The sequence below is a fragment of the Priapulus caudatus genome, unplaced genomic scaffold (assembly GCF_000485595.1).
Source record: "Priapulus caudatus unplaced genomic scaffold, Priapulus_caudatus-5.0.1 Scaffold49, whole genome shotgun sequence".
NCBI lineage: Eukaryota > Metazoa > Priapulida > Priapulimorpha > Priapulimorphida > Priapulidae > Priapulus > Priapulus caudatus.
This window is the reverse complement of record NW_014577110.1, coordinates 215,462-239,074: the sequence shown is the minus strand read 5'-3', so window position 1 is coordinate 239,074 and position 23,613 is coordinate 215,462. Positions and strand designations below refer to the sequence as shown.

Sequence of the window (23,613 nt, the reverse complement as noted above, 5' to 3'; positions counted from 1 at the left end):
ACGTCTGGTGATCTCAGGCTGTTCAGCTGCGGCTCCAGTCGCTACCCTGTCGGAACTCCCTACCTGCATCGCTGTATAAAGTCTGTTTATAGTAACGGCACTGGGTAACGATTTTCATCCGGTTGATCGATAGGGGGTAGACTTGCGCGTGTGCAGTGCAATCGCTGAGCACCATTTAGAGCAACAGAATCCCCCGCCAAATAGCAGACCGTGCGTCAAAATGGCCAACTGTCACTAAGGCTACACTATTAATACATAATATTGGGAGTGCATCATAACAGCCTGACATGATGCACTTCTGATAACATGATATTAACATAGCTCTATCATAACCGCAATACTACAAGCAACTCGGTGTTTGGTCAGTTCATTCAACTATGTACCAAAATAATACTGACGTCTTATGCTGTTTGTGGGAAAACGCCAGGATCGTTTGAGGAAAAAACGCATGCTTTATGTAACTGACTCGGGAAAACATCTGTTAGTATATAGATCGGGAGTGAGTAAAAACGAAATAAAAATGAAAAATAAGAATAACAGTAAAACTCTAAGCATTACTGATAAAAACTAGCTTGTTTTTATTCACTCCTGACATAGATAGATAAAACCAAGCGCGTATTAAGTACACACTCTTGATACGCTCTTGATAAAACTGATATGCTCTTGATAAAACCACAAGAGGTAATTCTTATGGTAAGATATACCACTGATGGAGTATGTCCGAGTATTATATCCCATATAGTAAACATAGACAAGTACTTGAACATAACATGTATAACACGCGCGCTAAAAAAATAAATGCATAATGAATTACTTTTAATTATTCAATAAATTCATTAAAAAAAATATTTATTACAAATTTAGAAAAAAAAATTCCATTAATTATAACGGGAGCGCGATCTCGTGTTTAGGTATGTTGAGTTGAATGAAGTTACCTGAATGAAGAGACTACAGCGAGCGGTATCGCTGACTGTGTTGATTACGCTGGTGACACAAAGACATATTGGAGACAAAACTGCGACGTGTCGTCTCTAACAGAGGACTACCGCCGACGAGTGGCGGCACCAGGATTGTCAAAGTGGGGGGGGGGGGCAAGCTGAAGGCAAGAAAAAATGTTGGGGGGGCAAAATGTTGTGATCGCGTAGCGCCAATTCGAGCACGTAGCGCAGGAAATATTGGGTGCGGTCCATGGGCCGGCCCTACGGGCATTTGAGGCAACTTGCTTTCATAGACGTGCGCATTCGCACTGGTAACACTTCCGAATTAAATACATTGATTGGATCACGGTCCGGATTTTGAAATGTTTGTCCTCTTTTTAATAAAGAGCGTTATTACTAGACATCATCATGTATTTTGGAAGGTAAATGAAATCGTGGATATGTGGATATGATTAGAGACACAACATATGTAAAATAAACTAATACTATAACTTATCCTCTCTGTTTCGCACATATGGAATCACAAATGGAATTAGGTGATGTACGTTGCATTAATCCTGCTACTCCGTACTAAACTCATATGGTATTTCTCCCGTCTAATCGATTTTGACAATATTGGTTAACATCTCTCACACTGTTCCCTCAAGCTCGGTCAACACCTGCTTTGCAGGATTTCTCAAATCAAGTACAAAACACAAATAATAGGGCGTCTTTTTCTCGCGTAAGGGATTACGCGAGAAAAAGACGCCCTATTGTTTGTGTTTTGTACTTGATTTGAGAAATCCTGCAAAGCAGGTGTTGCCCGAGCTTGATTAATAATAGAGCAAGCAACAACAATAGTCCAGCCGTGGGAACACGAGTGTACCGAAATGGTGCGCGACTCGCGGCTGCATCTGAGGACAAATTAACTAATTGTCCCAGCCAATCCAGCAGACGAGAATCGGCGGGCCCGCCGCAATGAGCGTCAACGTGCTTTCATTGTACTCGGCGCGTCGATGGGTGGCTGTTGATGTCAGGTCTAAGTTGGTACGGATGCTCCATCAGTTACTGCGCCGTTGTTATTTTTCCTGCAATATTGTCACATTTAGCTCGCGCTGTGTACATGTGTGTAGTTTGCGATGCGAACGTGGGAAGTACTCGGATATGCGTTATACCTACATGGCGCAATTCATTTACATACTGCTGCAGCACTTCCTAGTTTAAATGTTTACCTAACAAAACTTGCTCAACGAAGTTTCTTTTGGCATACGCTGGTCATGCAAAAAAAACGTGTCTAAATGAACGAATAAGAAAGAACGAATAATATCGAAAAAATAACATTACAACGAATTGTAACGAATAACATTGTACATGTATTGAACGAATAATATTACAACAATTACCACTAGATTGCTTATTATTTTTATGCCACCTTTTTCCGCGACTGTAAATGTAATATATACGTGTATATTCACCTATAATACGCGTGCGTGTGTCCGTCTCTGTACGTGCGTGTGTGCGTGCATCTGTGGTGTCTGAGCGAGGGATTTCATCACCATAGCGTTTTTGCTGCGTTCCGTAAGATATGTGAAACGATCTATAGCCACCCAGATATACCGGATACCGTTGCAAATTCAAGTCTCTACTGTTGGCTAATTAATGGTTTTTCTCTATGTGCCTCCACGTAATCATTTCCTCACGTGTCATATTAGCAGAGCATATTAGCGCATGACGGAGAGCAGTCTTAATTCAGGTTCTTAATTAGCCTTCGTGTTGAAGTCAAAGGCGCGCGGTAGCGGCGGTTTTGATCATAGCTAAAGCCCGGCGCAAACGTGAGTATTTTGACGCACGCATTATTTTACTGCGTAAAAATTACTCACGTGTGCGCCGGGCTTTATATGCGAACTTTTCCTTTTGTGAATTTCACGTTACATGTATTACACGTTTTTTATTCTTTAATATTTTACGACAGGAAAGACAGTAAGGAGGGAACAATTTTGATGCTCTAGCTTGCACTACGACATATCACATCGACCCACGGAATTAATAATAAAATTTTTCTATAAATATAGCAGCGCTGTGCTTTTATGAACGTTATTATATATATATATATATATATATATATATATATATATATATATATATCAGAAGTAGATAATAGGAAACCCTACTAGGGTTCCCTATTATTTACTTCTGATATATATATATATATATATATATATATATAATTATAGAGGAGAGAGAGAGAGAGAGAAAGAAAATGAGAGACGGAGAAGGAGAACCAAAAATATATTACATGCCTGTGCATTAACACCGTATCAGAGATATGGCGCCTTGCTTAAGTAGTTCCCACGATGTACATAACCCAGACTAACGTGACAATATTCGCAAACAAAATATCCATAGGACAGCAGCTGATGGAACACCTATGCCGACTTAGATCTATTATCAGTAGATATTTATAGAGACGCGCGGGCTACAATGACAGCACATATAGGAAGGCAATACAACGGTCTCGGCTTTCATTGTCTTCTGCATTGTGATAATTAATTCATTCGTTGACGTCAACCAACGCTGGGTCGTTGAACGATATCGGCATAGCACAGTGGCGTTCCCACGGCTGAGTCGTTGTATGTGTTTGCTCTGCTAAACATCCAACCAGATCAGACAGCCGCCGCTTGACTGAACTCCAAAAACCCGGACCGCTCCCAGAATACGAATAAGAACAGTATCGCATAATGAAATACGTTGAGAATCATTGTGAACAGGCGTCGAGTGGCAAAGACTGCTGGCTATATAAGGAAGACCAGGGATACGGTAAGATCACTCAACTGCATTGGTGGCGGACTGAACACCGACTTACTTGAGCTGAGAACCCGAGCTGACATGGTAAGCATTTGTTACGTTATCTTAACGCTACTAGATTAATTTACGCAATAATCGTACTTTTTTTTCTTCGTGTAGCTCGTTGAGATCTTTAGAGTGAACACGATTGCACTTTCTTTTCGGGATACATAGTGACATGTCTCGTATTATTGCATATATATTGAAAAAGAACAATCATTTTGAAATCCGTCTGTGACCACCGTCCATAACAATCAGCATATGTATACTTACATGTTATTTACATGCTGACAAATGGTTTTATTCGGGAACACCGAGTTTATGTGTGCGCGCGCGTGCCTGCGTGTACGCGTGGTACGTGTTGATTGTTACTCTAGCATTGGCGAATCTAACTGGCAATAGCATTTCCATGTTAAAGAACTTCTTTTGCTATAATTTGCATCCTTTTATTGCTGATTTTACAGATGAGATCCGTCATACTATTACTCCTAGTCGCTATCCTGTCTGCAAAGACGCCTCAATGCAATGGTAAGTCACAATGATTAGCGGTACTTATTCAATTTTAGTCTTAAACTACGTTTTCTCGTTGTGAGAAAGATTACTACTGACTGGCGTACTACTTACTATTCTTCACTGACGTACGTTTACTACTGACCAGTGTGTGTTCGTGTCAATGCCATGTATTTGGAGATATTATATATTAAATATTAGGTAGAAGGGCGATCGTGCGACCGTACAGCAACTTCAACGGTCAACGATCGGCGTTGAATTAATTTTGTAAATATGATGTTTAGATCTGCGACGTTTTGCGTCGAATCGTTGACGAGTCGCCGGGATTTATTTTGTCACCATCTTAACTGATATATAACAAACAATTTGCGACTTCTAGCAAGCGGCGACTACATGAGCGTCTGCTACTTCACAAATTGGTCACAGTATCGACCAGGAGCAGCAAGGTTCTTACCCGAGGATATCCCAGCAGAACTCTGCACTCATCTCATTTATGCGTTTGTGAACATTAACGCGCAGACGTTTAAATTGCAAACTTACGAATTTAACGACGAAGGTAAGGAAGCGTTCCTCGTTTACTATAAGCAATATGGTGACTGCAATACATAGCTTGTTTACATAATGAGAGAGGGGAATATCTACATACATTAGTCGCTGTTTCGCTCCGTTTGCAGATTTGTACAGAAGAGTTGTAGCTCAAAAGAAGGACAACTACAACATGAAGGTTTTGCTAGCAGTAGGGGGTTTCAGCGCTTCATCCAAGGTATTCAGCGACATGGCTCTGACGAGGGAGCGCAGGCAAATCTTCATTGAGGTATGAATAAACTTCACTACCAACTGTTCTAGTAATTACTGTGAAACCTTAACGGATATCATCCGTAGGATAAGGGTTTACACAGGGATACTCACGTTCTCACATTAATTTTAAATACTAATGTTGCGTGTTAGCACTGTTTCATTTCACAGCGGTCTCTACAATAACTAGAAATTATAGCATTGGTGATTTTAGTAACAGATTTGCTTGTCTTCCATAGGATTCAATCGCGTACCTGCGCAAATACGGGATGAACGGACTAGATATTGACTGGAGTTCCCCGGACCCAACGGAGGCGGACGGCAGGAAGACAAAACAGAACTTGCCCAAAATTGCTTGCTGTAAGTAAACGGCAGATATGTTTAACTGCATGAGTGATTAATTACCTGCCTAACGCTTCATGCTACTTTTGGTTATTTTAATAATAAAAATAGCCCCTCATGTATAATACCCTGACCATACATGCGCATGAAAAGATACTAAATGTCGTGCATATATAAATATAAATATAAATATGTGACGTCGAAATAGGTAAAATATCTAACCGTTTCTGTGTGTTTCAGGAACTCAAGGAAGCGTTTGAGGCCGAGGCAGAAAGGACCGGAAATGAAAGGTTACTCTGCACGTTGGGTGGTGCTGCTGGACAATACTTCATCGGTGGTGGGTATGATTTACCGGCTATAGCGAGGTAAGAACCGTGATTACTTTGTTTCCTACGACTTAGTGAATAGAGCGGCATCTTAGAAATTATTCCCGTTTCGTCAGGGATGCAGCCGATGACCAGCAGGTCATAATTCGACTTAACATTTGTCAACCTTTGCATAAGTTAGTGGCGTTAAATGGCTACTTGAGAGCGTCATTAAGAAATAATTACGCTAATATTAGATTACAGCGGCACGTCTCAGACTCTAGTTGTAATTTAGATTCTTCGTCACAATCAATAACTGTAATGTTCGCGCGACAGAGCGCAAATAAACAAACATGTAAACAATTCCGTAGCTAGCGGTGAGAGCTGCCCACCCCAGAGAAATGTAGAGACATTACATGACCAATGGCGGTCACCTTCACAGAACACGCCACGCACGTGGCTTTGCCCCCCCCCCCGGGCCAAATGGGTTAGCTACGCTTCTGGTAAAGCCCCACTAATATACTTGAGTGTGCTTTTTTGCAGGTCAGTCGACTTCATCAACCTGCTGTCCTACGACTATCACGGCCCATGGGAGAACATTGTCGGCCACAATGCCCCGCTGCGGGACCCTTCCTCCACCCTATCTCAGGTGCGTAGTCCTTCCAGATCCCTCACATTCCCTAGGTTTCACTAAAAATCGCTACACATTAGAGAGCTTGGCAACCGTTTATTGGCAATCATTAAGCAACTACCTGCATTAATATTTCATTATGCGCATGCCTAGTGTGAGTCTGACAGACTTGAACTTTTGTTCCGCAGACGTGGACCGTAGAGCATTACATGCAAAATGGAATTCCACCGAATAAACTCATCCTCGGCATTCCGGCGTACGCCCGCACTGCTCGCCTTAGGAATCCAGCTCAGCATGACTTGGGTGCACCGATCACTGGTTCGGGTAACGCAGGGCCAATCACCAACACGGCCGGTACCCTGTCCCAGTACGAGGTAACGTGGAATGCGCACATATCGTCCTATTCCAATATTACAGAAAACACATTTTATTCCGTGCTAATAAAGTTTATCTCAGTTACATCCAAATTAAGTCAAAAATAACTGAGATAAACTTTATTAGCATGTGAACTATAGAGATCCGATGAAATTATTCAATAAATTCAATTAATCAATAAATTCAAATCAATTCCTATAGTTACACTGCAGAGCGTTTGATATCGCGAGATGCTAACTAACTTATATTCGTGCGTGTTTTCGTAGGTGTGCAATCTTCTACCGACGTATGAGCAGACATTCAGCGATGCACAACGGGTACCATATGCGTGGAAGGGAGACCAGTGGATTGGATTCGAGAATGCCGTTAGCATATCGGAAAAGGTACGTTAAATGCGATTCCTGATGGCTGAAATATGACTCTGATAAGAAATTCCGATATTAGACCCGTCAGAGTGGTAGTTTTATTGAGCAGTAACTTTATTACGTATAGCAGTATATATTTGATAATAAGAGCCAATTAATAATGACCTAATGGATTCTTGACTATATAGTCATAGCCGAAAACTTTGCTACATCACACGCACGCACGCACGCACGCACACACGCACGCACGCACGCACGCACGCACGCACACACAATATTTATAACTACTTGGCACTGGGAAGGTTGAAGTACAATGTGTTGGCATAAGCTGAAGATTGTAAATATCAACTAGATAATCGAAACTCCTTGTTTATGTTTTGGTAGCACTGTCAGTATTTCACTGAAGCAAATGTGACAGTCCACTGCTTGCAGGTTAAACTGGTTGAGACACACGGCCTGGGCGGCACTTGCTTGTGGGCTCTCGACCTCGATGACTTCAACAACCTGTGCCAATACAACACGCACAAGTTCGAACTCCTCACGTACGTCGTCAATGAACTGAAGAGCCGCAGTGAAATGACAACCACACCAACTTCACCTACAACCGCGAGAACGACACCTACCACGAGAACAACACCCACCACGAGAACGACACGTACCACGAGAACGACACCCACCACGAGAACGACACCCACCACGAGAACAACCGCCACCACGAGAACAACCGCCACTACACGAACAACGCCTACAACTCCACGTGTCATAACCTTCTTCCCTCCCGCGTAACGACATTCGTCGTCCTGCGGGGATGTAACGCTGGGTTTACGTGCCCGCGCGACGGCAACTTTAGAGATCCGGACAACTGCGGACGCTATTACATATGCCTATACACGGGCAGGCCGTTCGCCATTCAGCGTCGTATCAACTGCGCCTTAGGACTGATATTCGACGAGGGCACCGGTGTCTGCGTGTGGCCTTACACTGTAGAGTCGGCAAAGATTTGCAAGTGTGGTGAACTATAGAACAGCACAATTATGTAAGTAGATCAGGCGAATCCTCAACAGCAATAACTTTTAATGAGGCAAGTCAAAGCTCGTACAATAAGGCAGCGGTGAGCCAGGAATAACGAATGTTTGATATGACATCATCAGGAGTGTATAATATAGACTAGTATATTATATAGGCCTACTCCTATTATAATAAGGAGTGTATAATATAGACTAGTATATTATATAGGCCTACTCCTATTATAATCGTGTGCGGTTGGCGGGAAAAACTGACTAACAAATATTGCGTATTGTCTTTAGGTCTTTCACCTTACGCTGATAGGTTTTTCAAAGAAATGCGCGCATAAATAACCATTAATCTGTACTGCACAATCATGTAGGTACGCGGCATTTCAGTTATGACTTTTTACGTCGTAGAGGATCAGACAAAGAAAATGATATGTAGGCTGCTAGTGTAATTTAATGATGTATATTTTGTAGTTACAATTCAAATTTACACATTTGTGGAAATAAAATCCCGTGAAACCGTTTATCTGGTATACCGAATTTAGTGTGATAACTTATGGTACTGTTGACATTGCTGCTGCGGCGGCGGCGGCGAAAGTGTTATTGGGTCCTGTGTGCTATTTCTTAATAATTCAGCTACCGTAAAAAATAACACATTTAACCACCACCGAAAAATACAAATAACAAGCTATAGTGAGGCTGACATTATCTCTTATTAAATCTATAGCATATGCATATTATGCAACTACAAATATATGACACATAAAAGGTCAGAAGGTAGCAACATTCTATATAAACAATAATAATAGTTTTTGCTGTTATAAACCTTGGTAAAATATTTCCCTCCGACTAGAATTTGTATTTAGTAAAACCATATCTACTTTGACAAGGCAATAATAAGCAGTCAACATTTAAGTTTAATTCAATAATACTCAATATTTATGACACCCGAGACTAACAATTGAAACGGAGAAGATAGCCGTCGGAAACGTTTTTTGATTATCGCATTTGTGAAAATTTCCCCCATTCATTATACGCGTACGTTACCAAATATACAACCAGCAAGAGAATCAATAACTTTCATACTAGTCCGCACTTCTGCTGAGAGTTTTGGACGTTTGTAAAAAGCTACCTAGCAATATATGAACGCAATCGGTACCGTAGTTACTACCACAACTCGAATGAGTGCTGAAATAGTATGTACGTGCAAATCAAGTAGCAAACCTACAAGTTGTTAAAGTGACCACTATAATAATTTTTTTTTAAAGGAAATCAGTAGCACAAGATAAATCAAAGATAGTAATGCCCTCGTTGAATGTATTAGCGATACCACTGGAAGACCATCGATTCACTATGTTCTCCAACCATTAACACACCGTGTAGTCGCAGACACACTACGTAACAATACCATAACGGCTGGCCAACAACTTTTCTCACACTGGAAAATAAAACCCGAGATTCACATAGGGTGTAAATTCTCTCAGCATTTCTTTTGGTACCACCGGGAACATATTTATACAATCAGTTGATGCGATATATCTAAGAGATGTATGAATACGTTCATAGTACAACTTACTGATTACAGAAATGCTAGAAACAATTACCAATAATTCTCGCTGACACAGACTCAATCACCCTAACTCAAAGTGTTACTAACCCCTCTGATTTGAGTTGGTAGCTACTTATCCTGGTCTTCACAAAACTACACAATTCTTAGTAAGGTGTAAAAGTAAGGACATTTGGGTAACAATTCCAAATTATCTTTCAAACATTTACGCTTTCCAGCATTGACTCTTGACGATTTCATGTCTGCCTCCGCAGATTCCACCACTCACCTCCTGCTATCTACGTAACCATGTGTAGTGCTTAGCAGCACTTGTCAATAAAAAAAGATCTGGATAACTCTAGTGTTAAAAAGTATGACAGTATTTCACAACCAATAAAACAGCAATGTTAGCTAAAATGCCATCTTCGATTTTAACACACGTGACTAATTATGCTCGTTTACAATAAAAATTATTGGTAAATAGGCAACGTCGTAACCTTTTTCTTAAATTGCAATCTAAAAATGCAAGAGGCACGTCACACTGTGCATGGTACTCTCCAGTCACACAACACAACTACTAATCACTGAATTGTAACTAAATATTTTTGAGAATTTGTCACATACGTGATGGTGACACAGCTTGCTTCCAGACACTACACAGAGTAAGAGGAAGACATTTATCTAAGATGTCCTTCAAGAACGAATTACATGGCAATTGAACACAACTCGTGAATACGTAACAGTCAGCTACTGTCACGTGTGATTGCTAGCCAATCAACGACATTTCTTCTCTACGGCATTGACAAATCTTCAAGCAGTCGACGGCTCAGGCTAAGCCTCAGTTGGATTCTTACATTTCTCGCCAGATTATGCCCTTTTTCTCATTAACCAGCACAATCAATCACGTTTACAGGGCAAACTGACAAATGTACACGTTTCCTTATGGCCCTTATGAATAGTGACAGGGCCCTATGGACAGGGCATACAAGCTCACACGCACATGCGCCCTCTATTAACCAACTCCTCACACATGCAGCAAAGATATGCAGTGCATTTTGCTAAATAGAAATAAAACCATACGATCATTTTATTTTATGAATAACCGTGGTTAAATTACAGCCTGCTGTGTTGTGAATCCGTAAACATGGCAAGCAACCAGTGACCTAAGGTAAACTATTTTTGGTCTAAAGGCAGAGCATACATTACACCAACGCATATTCATGAGAAAAATTCTCAAACTAACATACAACAGACCAATAAACATGCAACGGGGATACCGAGGTGGTACATCATTCATAAACACGTGTACTGACGGTTATAACTGTCTGGACTAGGCCGTATCATACATAATACCATGTGATAGAATTTGACATAGCAATTAGCACTCATAACGACCCTACTTCTATAATTTTGGAACTGTGTTCAAAATTTTATATCACTACAATAGCATGTTCTTGAACATGATGGAATGAATTGCGAAAAATTATCGACTTCTGTCATCTTCTCAACGTCTTTACGTAGACAATTCCGATACTATAACAACCTAATAGACTCGTGTTAACTTGGACAGTCTAAAAAATGTGAGTACACGATAATTAATGCAAGTCATGCATATACTAATCAGACCTACTTTGGCAGCTCAAGCCCGAGCAGAAAGCGAATTTGAAAGTGAATTTTGTCCTCGTTGCATTGATTGATTAGTAGCTTGCTAGCACGGGTAAATAGGTTGGTAATAACCAACTTTGGGGAGGGGGGGGGATACTGGCAAAGTATGCTAGCCAAACCAGTTACTAAAGGATCAATCTCAACTGAATAGCATCGGAATGTTTTGCCATTGGACAACCGAGACGTTATGTCATTCAGACAGGTGGTCTGGATCAATCATAGACGTAGATAATAACCTACAATACTAAATTATTATCTACGTCTTTGGTCTGAAACGTAACATGCACGGCAGTTGAGTTCATACAGATGCAATACAACACAACCACGCCCTCTGGTGGAGATTCTGGTGACACGGGAGGTTGCTTGCTATTTCTTCTCGCCTACATCTAACTTCCCATTTTGCTGAATGCAACAACAGTCTTCCTGTATAAAATAATCCTGGGAATCAGCACCATGCATAGCCTGAAAACCAGTTGCAAACATGCAGACTGCTCTGGTTTCCAACCTATGCCAGTGTTAGTATCATTTGGCCATGCTGTTAAGAGAAAATTACATGCCAGAAGTGAAATCTAACAGCAGAGGACATGCAAGCTGTTAATTTTATGACTGCCTAACAACTGCGTGCACATATAACAACACTGAGGATAGGTTAATTAGCCCTAATAATTTTACATCACCAATACATGGTTCTACAAGGTGTTTGATTATATATTTCACTTTTTAAACAGTACCAAATAGTTATGCGTTTAGATATGCTCCACAGTTTTAACCAGCAATTTCTATGGTGTAGGCAGTTAATAGATAACACACGTTTCTTTATATATATCCATACCTGTTATGTACCAGGTTACTTACTATATATAGCTAAATAAGATACCACATCTGAGGGCATAAACGGATAATAGACTTGCCTTATCCAACTATTATGTAGCATCTGAATCATACATTGAACGTATCTACACACATCTGTATAGATAGATGTAAGTTCATGATAGTGTATTTATCTTAACATGCTCACGAAATATTTGTGCATCAAAAAGTGACCAGCAGATAGTTACATCGTAGGCACACAGAGAAAGGTCAGTGGAAGTGCGAGAGAGCCGGAAAGAGCGAGAGAGGGGGAGGAGAAGAGGGTGAGAGATTGAGAGAGCGAGCAAGATAGCATATACAACTACATTAAAATAAACATATTCGTCTCACACGATCACAACACCAAATTGCACAGTGCTACAGATATTTCTGCAGTTTATAACAGATAGTAGGTAATAGAATCTCAATATACAGGAAAAATCATAATCATCCTATATCAGGAAAAATAACTCATATGAATTGTTTGGCCAACATTTAACACTAACAAGGGCCATCTAAGGCACGTAATCCGAGTTTAGTCTTCATTGTAACACCTGCCTTACACTCACCCAGTACATGCACTACGTTTGCACTCACATGCAGTTTCCGTTTTCCTGTCTCTCAGCCTTGAAATTGAATTACCATAGGCCACAGCAAAAGCTCAAGGAATGTGGCCTCATATTTAGCGATTCTTTAACAATTCGACATCAGTAACCATACACACCCTAATAATTACAAAAGATAGTGCATACGCTACAACGGAAAATAAGTGCAGGAAAATGCGAAGAAGATTCTTAGCGAAATTCTAATCTGCATTGCCTACCATAGTTTGCATTAAGAATAAAGAATGCTCGGGGGTAGCTCAAAGCTCATGCAACTACCCGCAATATCTCTCTTATAGAGAGCAAGCGATAGATAAAGAGATAGCAAATACAATTAAGATTTACTGCAGTGCAGGGGCAACAGTGGTGTAGATAGCTGACCAAATCAAATCAACACTGCAGTGTACATAGCTTGTACTTAGCTTAGCTTGATAGGTGACAGATAGCACCACTGTTGCACCTGCACTGAGTTCACATAACAACACTGAAGTGCTTAGCTTTAGAGGTTTTTGATTCGTTTCACCTTGTTAATCAGCAACGCACAAGACGAGAGGGTCCCACCGGCTTTTTCTAGCTGAGAGAGACTTAGCGGACATCGCGGCAGCTCTCCCAATTTACTCTCAAACACCTGCAAGAAAGTAAAGATTGCACATGATACGGTGCAAAAATAGAGAAAGTGAGATGGAGGAAGGAAGGAAGGAAGAAAAAAAGGGAGAACAAACGTGAGAGAGAGCGATGGAGGGAAGGAGGGAGGGTAGAGAGGGAGAGAGAGAGAATGAAAGAAAGAGCGAGTGAAATCAGGTAGATAGTGACACTCTGCTCTCACTAATCTAAAGTAATGGCTAGTATATTAGTAGCAGCAATACAGCAATTCGTTTTGGAATGAGATCCATGACTATCCGCCCTTTTCTATCGGAAAACTCTCCACTGTAATATTTATGAAAATAAGTCACCTTGTTACCGCTGGGGATGTCTGACCGATGCACCACGGATCCATTCACATAGATGCAGTTGACAGCCTTAGTATCTGGTATCATCATCACCTGGTATGTAAACTCAGCCTTTCCTTCCACCCTCTGTAAAAGTTATCAGCATTTCAGCTATTTATTACTTATACTTATAGATACTTGCATTATAGATACTGGCATAAAGTCCTCTTTCTCAAATTTCAATTAGGAGATGGCCAAGTCATGTCATCACGCACGGTTCAACAATATTATGTAGAAAACGTGCCACAGAGCAATAGCGCTCATATACAGTCTGTAGAGGTGGAAGAAGCAGGACTGTTGAAGTAGGTAATGATGTATAGTACACAAAAGCAGGGAGTGATGGATGGTATTCGATGTTGATCATAGCCGTGTCTGCAAATATTTCTGTACACTCAACTAGATGATAATGAAAATTGCTGCAATATTGTGGGTGCAAATGTAAGCTAGATCAAATATGGCAGCACGCATGGCTTTGGTCAAATTAGCTGCACAACACAGTAGGAAATTCGGTACTGATCACATCGTAAAAAGAGTACGTACGCAGATTACTGGCACTTGCCAGTCCACACTTGCCCAGCTATGGCGAATTAATGCAGTCAACACATCTAAATTACAAAACAGGACATGTGCGGATGCAATGATAGCTACAGAATCTAAGGTGTGAAGCTCCTTTAAGTGAGTTTTGCTATCGAAATTTAACTGTTCCCCTACGTCAAGAATATCAATAATATAGACCAAGCCATTTAGATTTGTTCTCATATTGTTGACAGCTAGATGGACGAACGAATGGACACTCGCTATTCTACAAGCTGCATTCAACTGAATCAGATGAGCTAACAACACGGATGAGCGCAGGATTGGCTGAACACAGGAAGGGGAACTACAATCAGCTGCCTTACGTGAAGTATGTCCTTGCCTTCCTGCGAGCTGGCCACAGCGAGAACGCTCGGTGCGACCATGCACATGACGCTCTTCAGATGTGGAACGCCCGTCACTCGCACGGGCGAGGTCGGGAATTCTGGGAATGTGTTGGCGACGGCGATCGCGCCATTGCCGTTCGTGTGCTTCGAGAGCCCCACAAATATCTCTTTGCCTATTAATATTAGATAAGACGATAAATTCAGTTTGAGCAATTACCGTGCAATGGAACATGCTCTCACTAGCATTATAGTCATGAAGGATGTAGTACTAACTATATACTTGTAAGGTGGTATAATGTAACTAAGCACTACAGCTCACCACAACTAATTATTATGGCCAATGTTACAACAATGCAATAAACAAAATTTATTATGAGTATCATATAGATTACATAGAACATATAGTACATCACCTCTGATATTTTTTAAATACTATACTATTATCTAGAATTATACTTAGAACAATACAATAAATAAATACGTTATATAAATCACGAGTGCAACGATAGACCGGAATGCAGGTGTATCGCGCGATACACGTCGCGCCATGATACCATACACGATAAATTCTGCTCTGTATCGCAATACAAACAATAAGACTGCTTTCTTACTTTCTGAAAAAATTTGGCAAGTGAGATGTTCCACTACAGTTTACTTACTTACTTGAACCAATAATAATTCAGTATGAATATTATATAACGTTACTGATGGTACATTACCTGTGAACAAGACATCGGCACCATCAAGTGTAGCCTTCTCATCATCGATCTCAATGATTTGCAACTCTGGCAGCTCTTTCTTCAGGGTGGATCTAATAATTTCCACCTGCAGCAGAAACAATGAAGCTAGTTTTCACACACTCAATAATCTGTGTAATACCCGTAAGGAATTGAAAATCTTCCGAGTATGTGTTATATAATAATTAATATATCAAATTTTATCAGTTATGTAGTTTTCCAGTTTTGATGCAAGGAACTTATGTAAGAACTTGGAGCTGGTGCAGTCATGCATGTATATCAGTCAACATTTCGTGCTAGAAAGAAATGAAATTATTACCTTATTGTAATTCAACAAGTCTTGTCGTTAACTTAGTCAGGTAAGGTGATCAATGTATAGTGATGGTAATGGTATAATGCTGCACGGACAGAAGATCAATTTAGACCATTGCACGAATGTATGAACACATACACGACACAAATACCTGATAAATTGTATGTACACAAACCGCTATTATGTACTCCTGAGAGTATCTATACACAGAGCCACTTGTTTAAGGCGTTGCGAGTGCCGCTGCGATTTTGTTGAAACATTTTTAAAACCATGCTGTACGTCTATATCTGCGGATTATGAATGTGCATGGAAACCTGATTTTGCTACGATGCTATATTTTGAGCTCGAGTATATATGAGACGTAACAAATCATAGGTATACTAAGGCTAGCAAACAGTGGACTTCCAGCCTGGCACACTCCTGTTTTATGTACTCCTGATAGCACGCGTATTTTCATGCCTCTACTCAAGCAAACTTTGGTTGGGAATGCACCAATGGGCTTTCTCTTTTAAAGCCAGTCTAAAGGTTTCCAAACTTCAGCAGCAGCGGTGGCGGCGGCCGCAGCCAGCCTTGTGGTGACATGAGCACTCTATCTCTGTTTGGCGAGCCAGGCACTGCGATGCATTGTATCAACCACACAAAGCCACGTTTTAAACAGTTGGGACCGGGCAAATGGTATGAGTCACCAGTCCTTGTTAGAAATTCATGCCTTGCATTGGCTAGGCAAACAGCTAACTGAATCGCATGGCAGTTCATTGCTAACATGGGGGCGGCAGCAGCGTAACACTAAAGGAACAGCGTAAAGCACTGTGCACTGCCACTTGTCATCACAATGATCACATGCAACAACAAATTATGTTAACTAGGAAACAGGATTTTGCAACACAACCGGCATAAGAGTGGCTAAGTTCCTACACGAAACTAGGACTTTGCGTTCTTTTGTACAGTATTTCACATCGGTAGTGCAAATCAGTGTCCGCTGGGGTGAAAGCCATATATATATCAAAACTCGAATTGATGTGCGAAGTACATTCACTTCTCAGCAGCCGAGTTCTGCCATACAGGAGATTGCAAGTAAATTATAGATGGTTGAGGACGTTCGTAAAATTCACGACTATACCTCCTGGCGATGAACTAAAAAGCCCTAACTACTCATTAAAAAGTTACACTGACAGACATAGCCGAATCAATTGCAACTTAAAGTGACTGCTCCCAAAAAAAACAATATCGATTGGCTTCAAACCTGTATAATAAGATATACCGGTTAAATGAACCAACCCCTTATAACCACTGTTAGAATGATTTTTTCTGCACCACAAAACATAGGCACTATTGTAAATATTGTAATTGTCTATTTATTAATGAATTCTCATGTTTTCCCAATCGTTCTCATACTTTCTTGACCGTTCTGACACTGACTGGTACTCGTTACGTCACCGTAAATAGCAAAAATAGAAATAAAAATGTCCACTATTTCACAAAATGTAAGTAATTCTGTTCACTTTTTACGGTTTTAAATTGTTGCATTATACTTCATATTTTACTATTATGGTTCCATGTAAACATACACTTGTGGCTCATACATAGCCCATAGCAAGCAATTAACGTCAGGATCATAATATCAAATCATCCTGGTTTTTTGGATTTTTAACTAGTTGAGAAACAATCTTATCAGGTAAGAATTTGACGATATGTTTAATCCCGTTAGTACTTACTTTTAATGTAAAAAAATTGTAACAACAATTTTACAAATATACACTGTCTGGTCATAGAAAATTCGTGACGTAGTCAATTTAAGTGTATACCATAAACCTATCATGTCCTTAGAACACTGGCACATCATTATTTTCAAAATTATATTCACCGATCTGCATTTCAAAGTAGATTTGTTTAGATATATATATATATGTCAACATTAATAGCATGTGATTCTCGCATGTCTCTCTACATGTTTATGTACTCCATGTATGTACTAACATGTAATATGTGCATCCTTGCGTAGTACATGTTAATGCCTAATAATTCCATGTGAACGCCGTTCAAATACTTCATTACAGCATAGTTTGGACTGGATGCCCACCACTGTGCACTAATTGATAGAGGGGTGGGAAAGTGTGAGCGCTAACTTTTCAAACCATCAAGCCATCAATCTTTAAACTGTCGCTGCACAAACAAAAGACCAATCGCTTCCACCTTGGCATCCATGGTTAGCAGTGTTCACGCGTTTGAATTATTATCCTTGCACGTAGGTAATTTGGGTAGAACTTAATTTGAACGGACCGTATATCGGTATACATAGTAAAAAGTAAGGTAGCCAAAAAAAAGCTCAAGATTGGTAAGTTTCCTCATTTTCTGCCAGCCCATCAAAAATCAATGTTACCTTCAACCTCCAGCCAGGAATAGCAAGGATTTTCTCAGTCCACAAAACTCCGTATGATTCCCTGGCAACCAAGTAATATTGTATACTGTATAGAATTGTAAAGGGTTTCATGCTATAAATGCATATATGTGTAGTGCATATATACACGCGTGTGTATATGGCGTGTGTGAACAGTACGGCGTTTAATACTGTGTAAATGATTGTGAACGTGGGCGTGCACCATAAATGTCGCGCCAGTGGTTGTTTGAAGCGCACCCTAATACGATAATAAGATAATACGATAGTTGTTCTGTTGATATAAGGCCGTGCTGCGTGTTTGTATACAAACGGGAAAACTAGATAGCCGTGATGTTTTTATTTTCCGTCTATTCCATAGGTCTCTCTAGTTTTATAGTAACGCGGCAGCACGCCTTGATCCCAAGCCAACATGAGAAACTATGACGACACCATCATACGTTCATTTTTTATGTCTAATAATAAAAGTGACGTCTGATAACACAAGAATGTATGCATTTCTTGTAAAATAAATATCGTAATTAATATACTCTCAAATTTCAATTGATGTTCATCTCAACAAAACCAATTGATTTGCATTCACGGTGTGTAGATGTAAACGATTTTATTAACATTGGCTTGCTGTAAGTTAGCTCCAAGAAACGGTATTGCTAGGGTTAGAATACGTATAGACAATCCGTCGCACAGCCTGGTCGGGCTAGCTGTAATATGAAACCTATACTCACAGTCACATGTACGAACCTATACACTCAATCCTATCATCAATCGCAGTAAAGTCTCCTTTCATCATCATTCTTACATGTACGTGAGTGGAGATTATGAGTGCCTGCATGCATGAATCTAAAATATCTATCAACAAAACGAAAGCCAACAACAAAAGTTGGCATATCGTAACGGTATCCAAGAGAAATTCAATTAATATTGACGAATGTCGAATATTGCAGAGAGCCGTGTTGGAAACATATCCATTTCCTTAATTGCTTCGGATGTTCACCCATGGGTATAGCAAAAAACTGGGTTGCTGCAGTCACGCGACGGCCCAGTCGTAACCCTAATGTAAACAACAGCGGGCTAGCATGGTTGTCCTGCACCAGCCTATCTACCTGCCCCTGCATACACCAGCCTACCTACAACCACCAGCCACCACACGCCCACCTACGCTGAGAGAGTCTATGTCCCCCAGGGTACTGCCGGAACGTACCCTGGTACTATCTAATATGCCGGACCGTACCTCGCCTACTCCACTAACGAGTCTAGGGAGTTGCCTACGCCTACTCCCTAACCCTAACCCTAACCATATCAGATAGTTACCAGGGTACGTTCCGGTATACCGGACCGTACCCAGGGTACGTTCCAGCAGTACCCTGGGGGACATAAGACCCTATGAGCCCCCCCCCCCTACTTGCACCTACAACCACTGACTCACGTGCCAACCCTGCACCCTAACTGTCCCTGAAGCCAACACACCATTGCAATTAACGCCCGCCCTGCACCCACCGTCCCCCCTACCCCAACCAATCCCCCACCCCTGCATCTACCTCACTTACTGCTCCAGCACCCACCTTCCAACAGTCAGTGATGACAAGTTCCCCCGCACATATGGAGCCAACGTGGAGCTCACAAGGAGCCAACATGGAGCTCACAAGGAGCCATATGGAACCCACAAGAGATAGCCACATGGGCTACCTTCAGGATTAAAAATATTAGGGGGTTCAGCTCAAAGGGCAAGTTTATCACATAAAAGGCCCATGTTTGGAATTTGTGTATTTGAAATTGACACTAATAAAATGGTGCTCTAAATGAGCATTTATTCAGAGCAGATATTTGTAGTAAAAAACTGCATAAGTAATTTCCTGACAGTTCCTAAAACTTGTTTACATATTCATACATGTCAACATCACTAGAATGTGATTCCCGCTCTCCGAGATGCCACCGACCGTTACCCTAGTCGAGATGGGGACATGAGGTACCAATCTAGAACCATTTATGACATGTAAACAGTAAACACATCCAAGTGTTTAAACATTTCATTTTCGCGAATCTGTTGAAAGTTTACTATTCATTTCCTGTTTTTATAACCTATAAACGCACAAATTCAAGCATCAAATAGTAGTATTTAAACAATTTTAAAAAAGAGATGATAATCCAATTTCCACCCGTTTACTTTTGACAATCCCAACACAGCCATGTGTATTACCTGTGTATTAGGGCCACTTATGACACGTGACTCTTATGACACTTATGACTCCACCTTCCGTGGTACAACCACCTTCCCGGGCCCTTCCCCACCTATCTATAAATGACATACCTTCTGAAGTCCCTGGGAGAACCCTAAGGGTAATAATCTAACAGTAACAGAGGTGTGGTACAAATCTCTACCGGTCTAGATATAATCGACTACAATACAGCTATAATAACAACACAACAGTTACTCTCGTACTTTCACTCACTCTTCCAACAAGGCCTGTTGTACCTGAACCAACAATCCAATCATTCGCTTACTGTACTCTTCCCATTGTGCGAGCTGTACTTGTATGTTTCCCGTTTTATCGCCTAAGCCTAAACCAAGAGAGGGGCTAAGGCTAACATATAACGGCCATATTCGTCCACTCCCCCCCTCCTCCCATGTGGACTGTACATCAGCTGTAGTGATCGCAACCAATTTTCGATCAATATCCATATGTGCGTGAGAGATTGCGTGTATAGAAGATAGCCATTTCGAAGTTCTCACGTATGATATACCAAGATGAAAGCAGCGTGGCTGCCACGTACCGTCGGCGCATGTACGTAACATGTTGCCGCATCCAAGTTCAGTCCGTTATTAATTTCACGTAAAGCGCTGCATGCTCCATATAGCAAAGTAGTACGGTGGCCCATATGAACAAAACACAAGCACACAAGCACTCATAGCAAAGCACCGAAGCAGACCAAGCTTCGGGATATCAGCATTAGCCATTAGGCCAAAACAAAATATATGTGTGGTTACCGTTACATGCCGAAAAAAATATAGGGTAAGTAGGTAGGGGAAACATTTTATTTTCTTGAAATATTTTATTTACGAACCATGTCCGAAGGATGTGCATTGTGCCTTTTGAAGCAGGTACTGTCCAATTCATTTTTTTTTATTTTTTTTTATTTTTTTTTTACTTTAAAGAAAATTGACAATAAAATGTTTAGGGTCGCTGGGAATAAATAGGGTCGGTCTGGGAAACCGTAACCACACCTATATTTTGTTTTGGCCTTACAATAATGTGGCACACATTTCCACTGCACTGTATGCTAGGGTGCTACCACACCGCAATTATCGCATGCAGCTGATGCTATTTCTCATTGTGCAGGTAATGCACTTTGAATGCTCCATCATTACATTCGAGCAACAGATTCGGTGCATATTCTCAACTGCGAATAATATCCGATTCCGAATACGAAAGTGATTCGATCGTGACTGCTAACACCATGCTGCGATGCAACGATGCCAACCGATTGGAAGAGTTGGTAGCACCAGACCCCCACGAGGTGACCCCCAAAAAACCACTATTGCTACTGGTATTTTCATATCAGGTTTTCCAACATAACACGCTGCGCCAACCTGTCACTTACAATACAGACGAAATCGAAAAAAGATTTTAGAAGACAGAAGAAAACTACTGTTCACACATGCGCGACCACACTAACAACTATTCAGCTGACCGCTGATGCCTGTCTAACCACTGCCTACTTACATAGTGCGCGCAGCAGCCAATTATGACTGCCCTACGGCGCCGAGTAAAAGCTTATACCGGTACCAGGGCCGAAAACTTTACGTAGATCTTCACTTTCTAGCCACAGCAAGACATTCAGAAGTATCAGTTGCTGAAATCGCTTACAAGTGCTGCTAGTACAGCTCAAGGGGTCGTTGTCGTAACAGGTAGCTACAGATATGTACACGAGGTACATATATGTATACACAAAGTGTACCAGACTTGTACTACAGAAGTGTACCCTAACCCTAACACTAACCCTAACCCCTAACCCTAACCCTAAACATACCTCGTATAAAAATATAAACATAAAATACTAAACAACCTAAAACTACCTCCGGTACTTATCTGTAGTACCTGATACGACAACGACCCCATCTGCGCTAGTACATGACTTTAGATCAGAAGTGAGTAAAAATATTTTTTATTCACTCCTAGTTTTAAAAATGGTGGGAGTGTGTGCGTGCGTGCGTGCGTGCGTGCTTATACTAGCACAGGACCTCAGCACACGGGGCTGGTCATAGAGCTTTCCTTCCAAAAGTATTTAAGACTACTAGAATTTCCTTCACATAGCCAGCAAAAGTCTCTATAATAATTGTTATAGTCATTTATGAAACTTACGTGACATAGAATGGGGTGAGGCTGAGAACTAGGCAAGCTTTTAGCAGCCAGCACGATCATGGCGTCATGCTGCGCTTGGTAAGCTTTGATAAAAAGGAACGCTCGATGACTCAGAAAGGCGCACCTAGATGATAGATTGCCTTGGGCCAAACTTCTGGTTTTTCATTCCAGACATGGCAACGTGAACGTGCCCAAGTATGCGAACATAACCGGCGTGAATGAAAGCCTACGATCACACAGCGTGTACATCGGTCATGCGCTGAGACTCCGAGACACGATATGTACACAATCTCACTACTAAACCCCCACGCCCTATTTATTGCGCAGTGAAACTGATATTCAACTGACACGCAAAACTGTTGTCTGTGGCTTTCTCGCCCCAATTCACAGCTGCTTCTACGGCTCAGGCAGCTTACCCACGTGGAAGATAAAAATTGACGAACGATTTTATGAAAAAGGTGACATCCAAAATCAACATGCACCGTCAACAGAGCATTGATTTGTGAAACAAGGCAATGAAATATCAAATTGGTAGAAAAATCTATAACAGCCAATCAATAGTGCATGCTTCCATAGCAGATATATCATCATGTAATGTACTTCCTGTATTTACGTACTGCATGGCTAGTTAGTTTGAATAGTGTACAGAAGGTGGAAAATCGACATATTACCAAATCTTATATACGAGAAGCATCAACATTATAACATGATCAACAACATTAAAATATGTGCACATTTGCATGTACCGATACTTTCCGACTGCATACCACAAGCAGGGTTTCTTCTGAGGGAAAATTAGACAATGGAGACAATGGCCAGTTTGGGAAAAAACAGGCATGATGGATTCAAAGGCATATGCCGCAGGCATATTCTAGGGCTGATAGCATCCCACAGACAAATGTGGCAAGTTTTTAGCACATAAATTGTAAACTTGTAATATCTGTTGTCTCAAGATTGTGCTTGTGCTTCATTCCCACCGACTAACGAAATCACCACTGGCCATTGGCGCTGATAAGGTCTATGTCTCCCTGGGTATGCCGGAACGCACCCTGGTAACTAACTAACTATCTAATATGTCGGACCGTACCTCGCCTACTCCACTAACGAGTCTAGGGAGTCGCCTACGCCTACTCCCTAAC

The 23,613-nt window shown here is 41.0% G+C and overlaps 2 protein-coding genes across 3 annotated transcripts in view; one reads left to right on the top strand and one right to left on the bottom strand.

The window, feature by feature from the left end:
* Nucleotides 1–3,699: 3,699 nt before the first annotated feature.
* Nucleotides 3,700–7,870, top strand: LOC106820818 (chitotriosidase-1-like). Its single transcript, XM_014825389.1, has 10 exons — nucleotides 3,700–3,806; nucleotides 4,226–4,289; nucleotides 4,651–4,827; nucleotides 4,946–5,085; nucleotides 5,306–5,426; nucleotides 5,617–5,773; nucleotides 6,257–6,362; nucleotides 6,533–6,718; nucleotides 6,986–7,102; nucleotides 7,517–7,870. The coding sequence occupies exons 1-10, from the start codon at nucleotides 3,804–3,806 to the stop codon at nucleotides 7,868–7,870; spliced, it is 1,425 nt and encodes a 474-aa protein (XP_014680875.1). The 5' UTR covers nucleotides 3,700–3,803.
* A 918-nt stretch (nucleotides 7,871–8,788) lies between these two features.
* LOC106820831 (N(G),N(G)-dimethylarginine dimethylaminohydrolase 1-like) overlaps nucleotides 8,789–23,613 on the bottom strand; it is a 16,089-nt gene continuing 1,264 nt past the window's right edge. The window contains exons 2-6 of one of the 2 annotated variants that reach the window (XM_014825402.1): nucleotides 15,388–15,493; nucleotides 14,648–14,841; nucleotides 13,713–13,835; nucleotides 13,283–13,387; nucleotides 8,789–11,731 (exon numbers count right to left, since the gene is read on the bottom strand). In XM_014825402.1, the coding sequence (XP_014680888.1) occupies nucleotides 11,675–11,731; nucleotides 13,283–13,387; nucleotides 13,713–13,835; nucleotides 14,648–14,841; nucleotides 15,388–15,493 (585 nt within the window). In that variant the 3' untranslated portion in view covers nucleotides 8,789–11,674. Of the gene's footprint in view, nucleotides 12,883–13,282; nucleotides 13,388–13,712; nucleotides 13,836–14,647; nucleotides 14,842–15,387; nucleotides 15,494–23,613 lie in introns of both variants that reach the window. The other variant, XM_014825403.1, reaches the window with a different exon arrangement.

Excerpts from the sequence above, each read along its gene's own strand:
- LOC106820818 (XM_014825389.1), top strand. Across the intron at positions 4,828-4,945 it reads TTACGAATTTAACGACGAAG|ATTTGTACAGAAGAGTTGTA; the intron begins GTAAGGAAGCGT and ends CTCCGTTTGCAG. Across the intron at positions 7,103-7,516 it reads CCGTTAGCATATCGGAAAAG|GTTAAACTGGTTGAGACACA; the intron begins GTACGTTAAATG and ends CACTGCTTGCAG.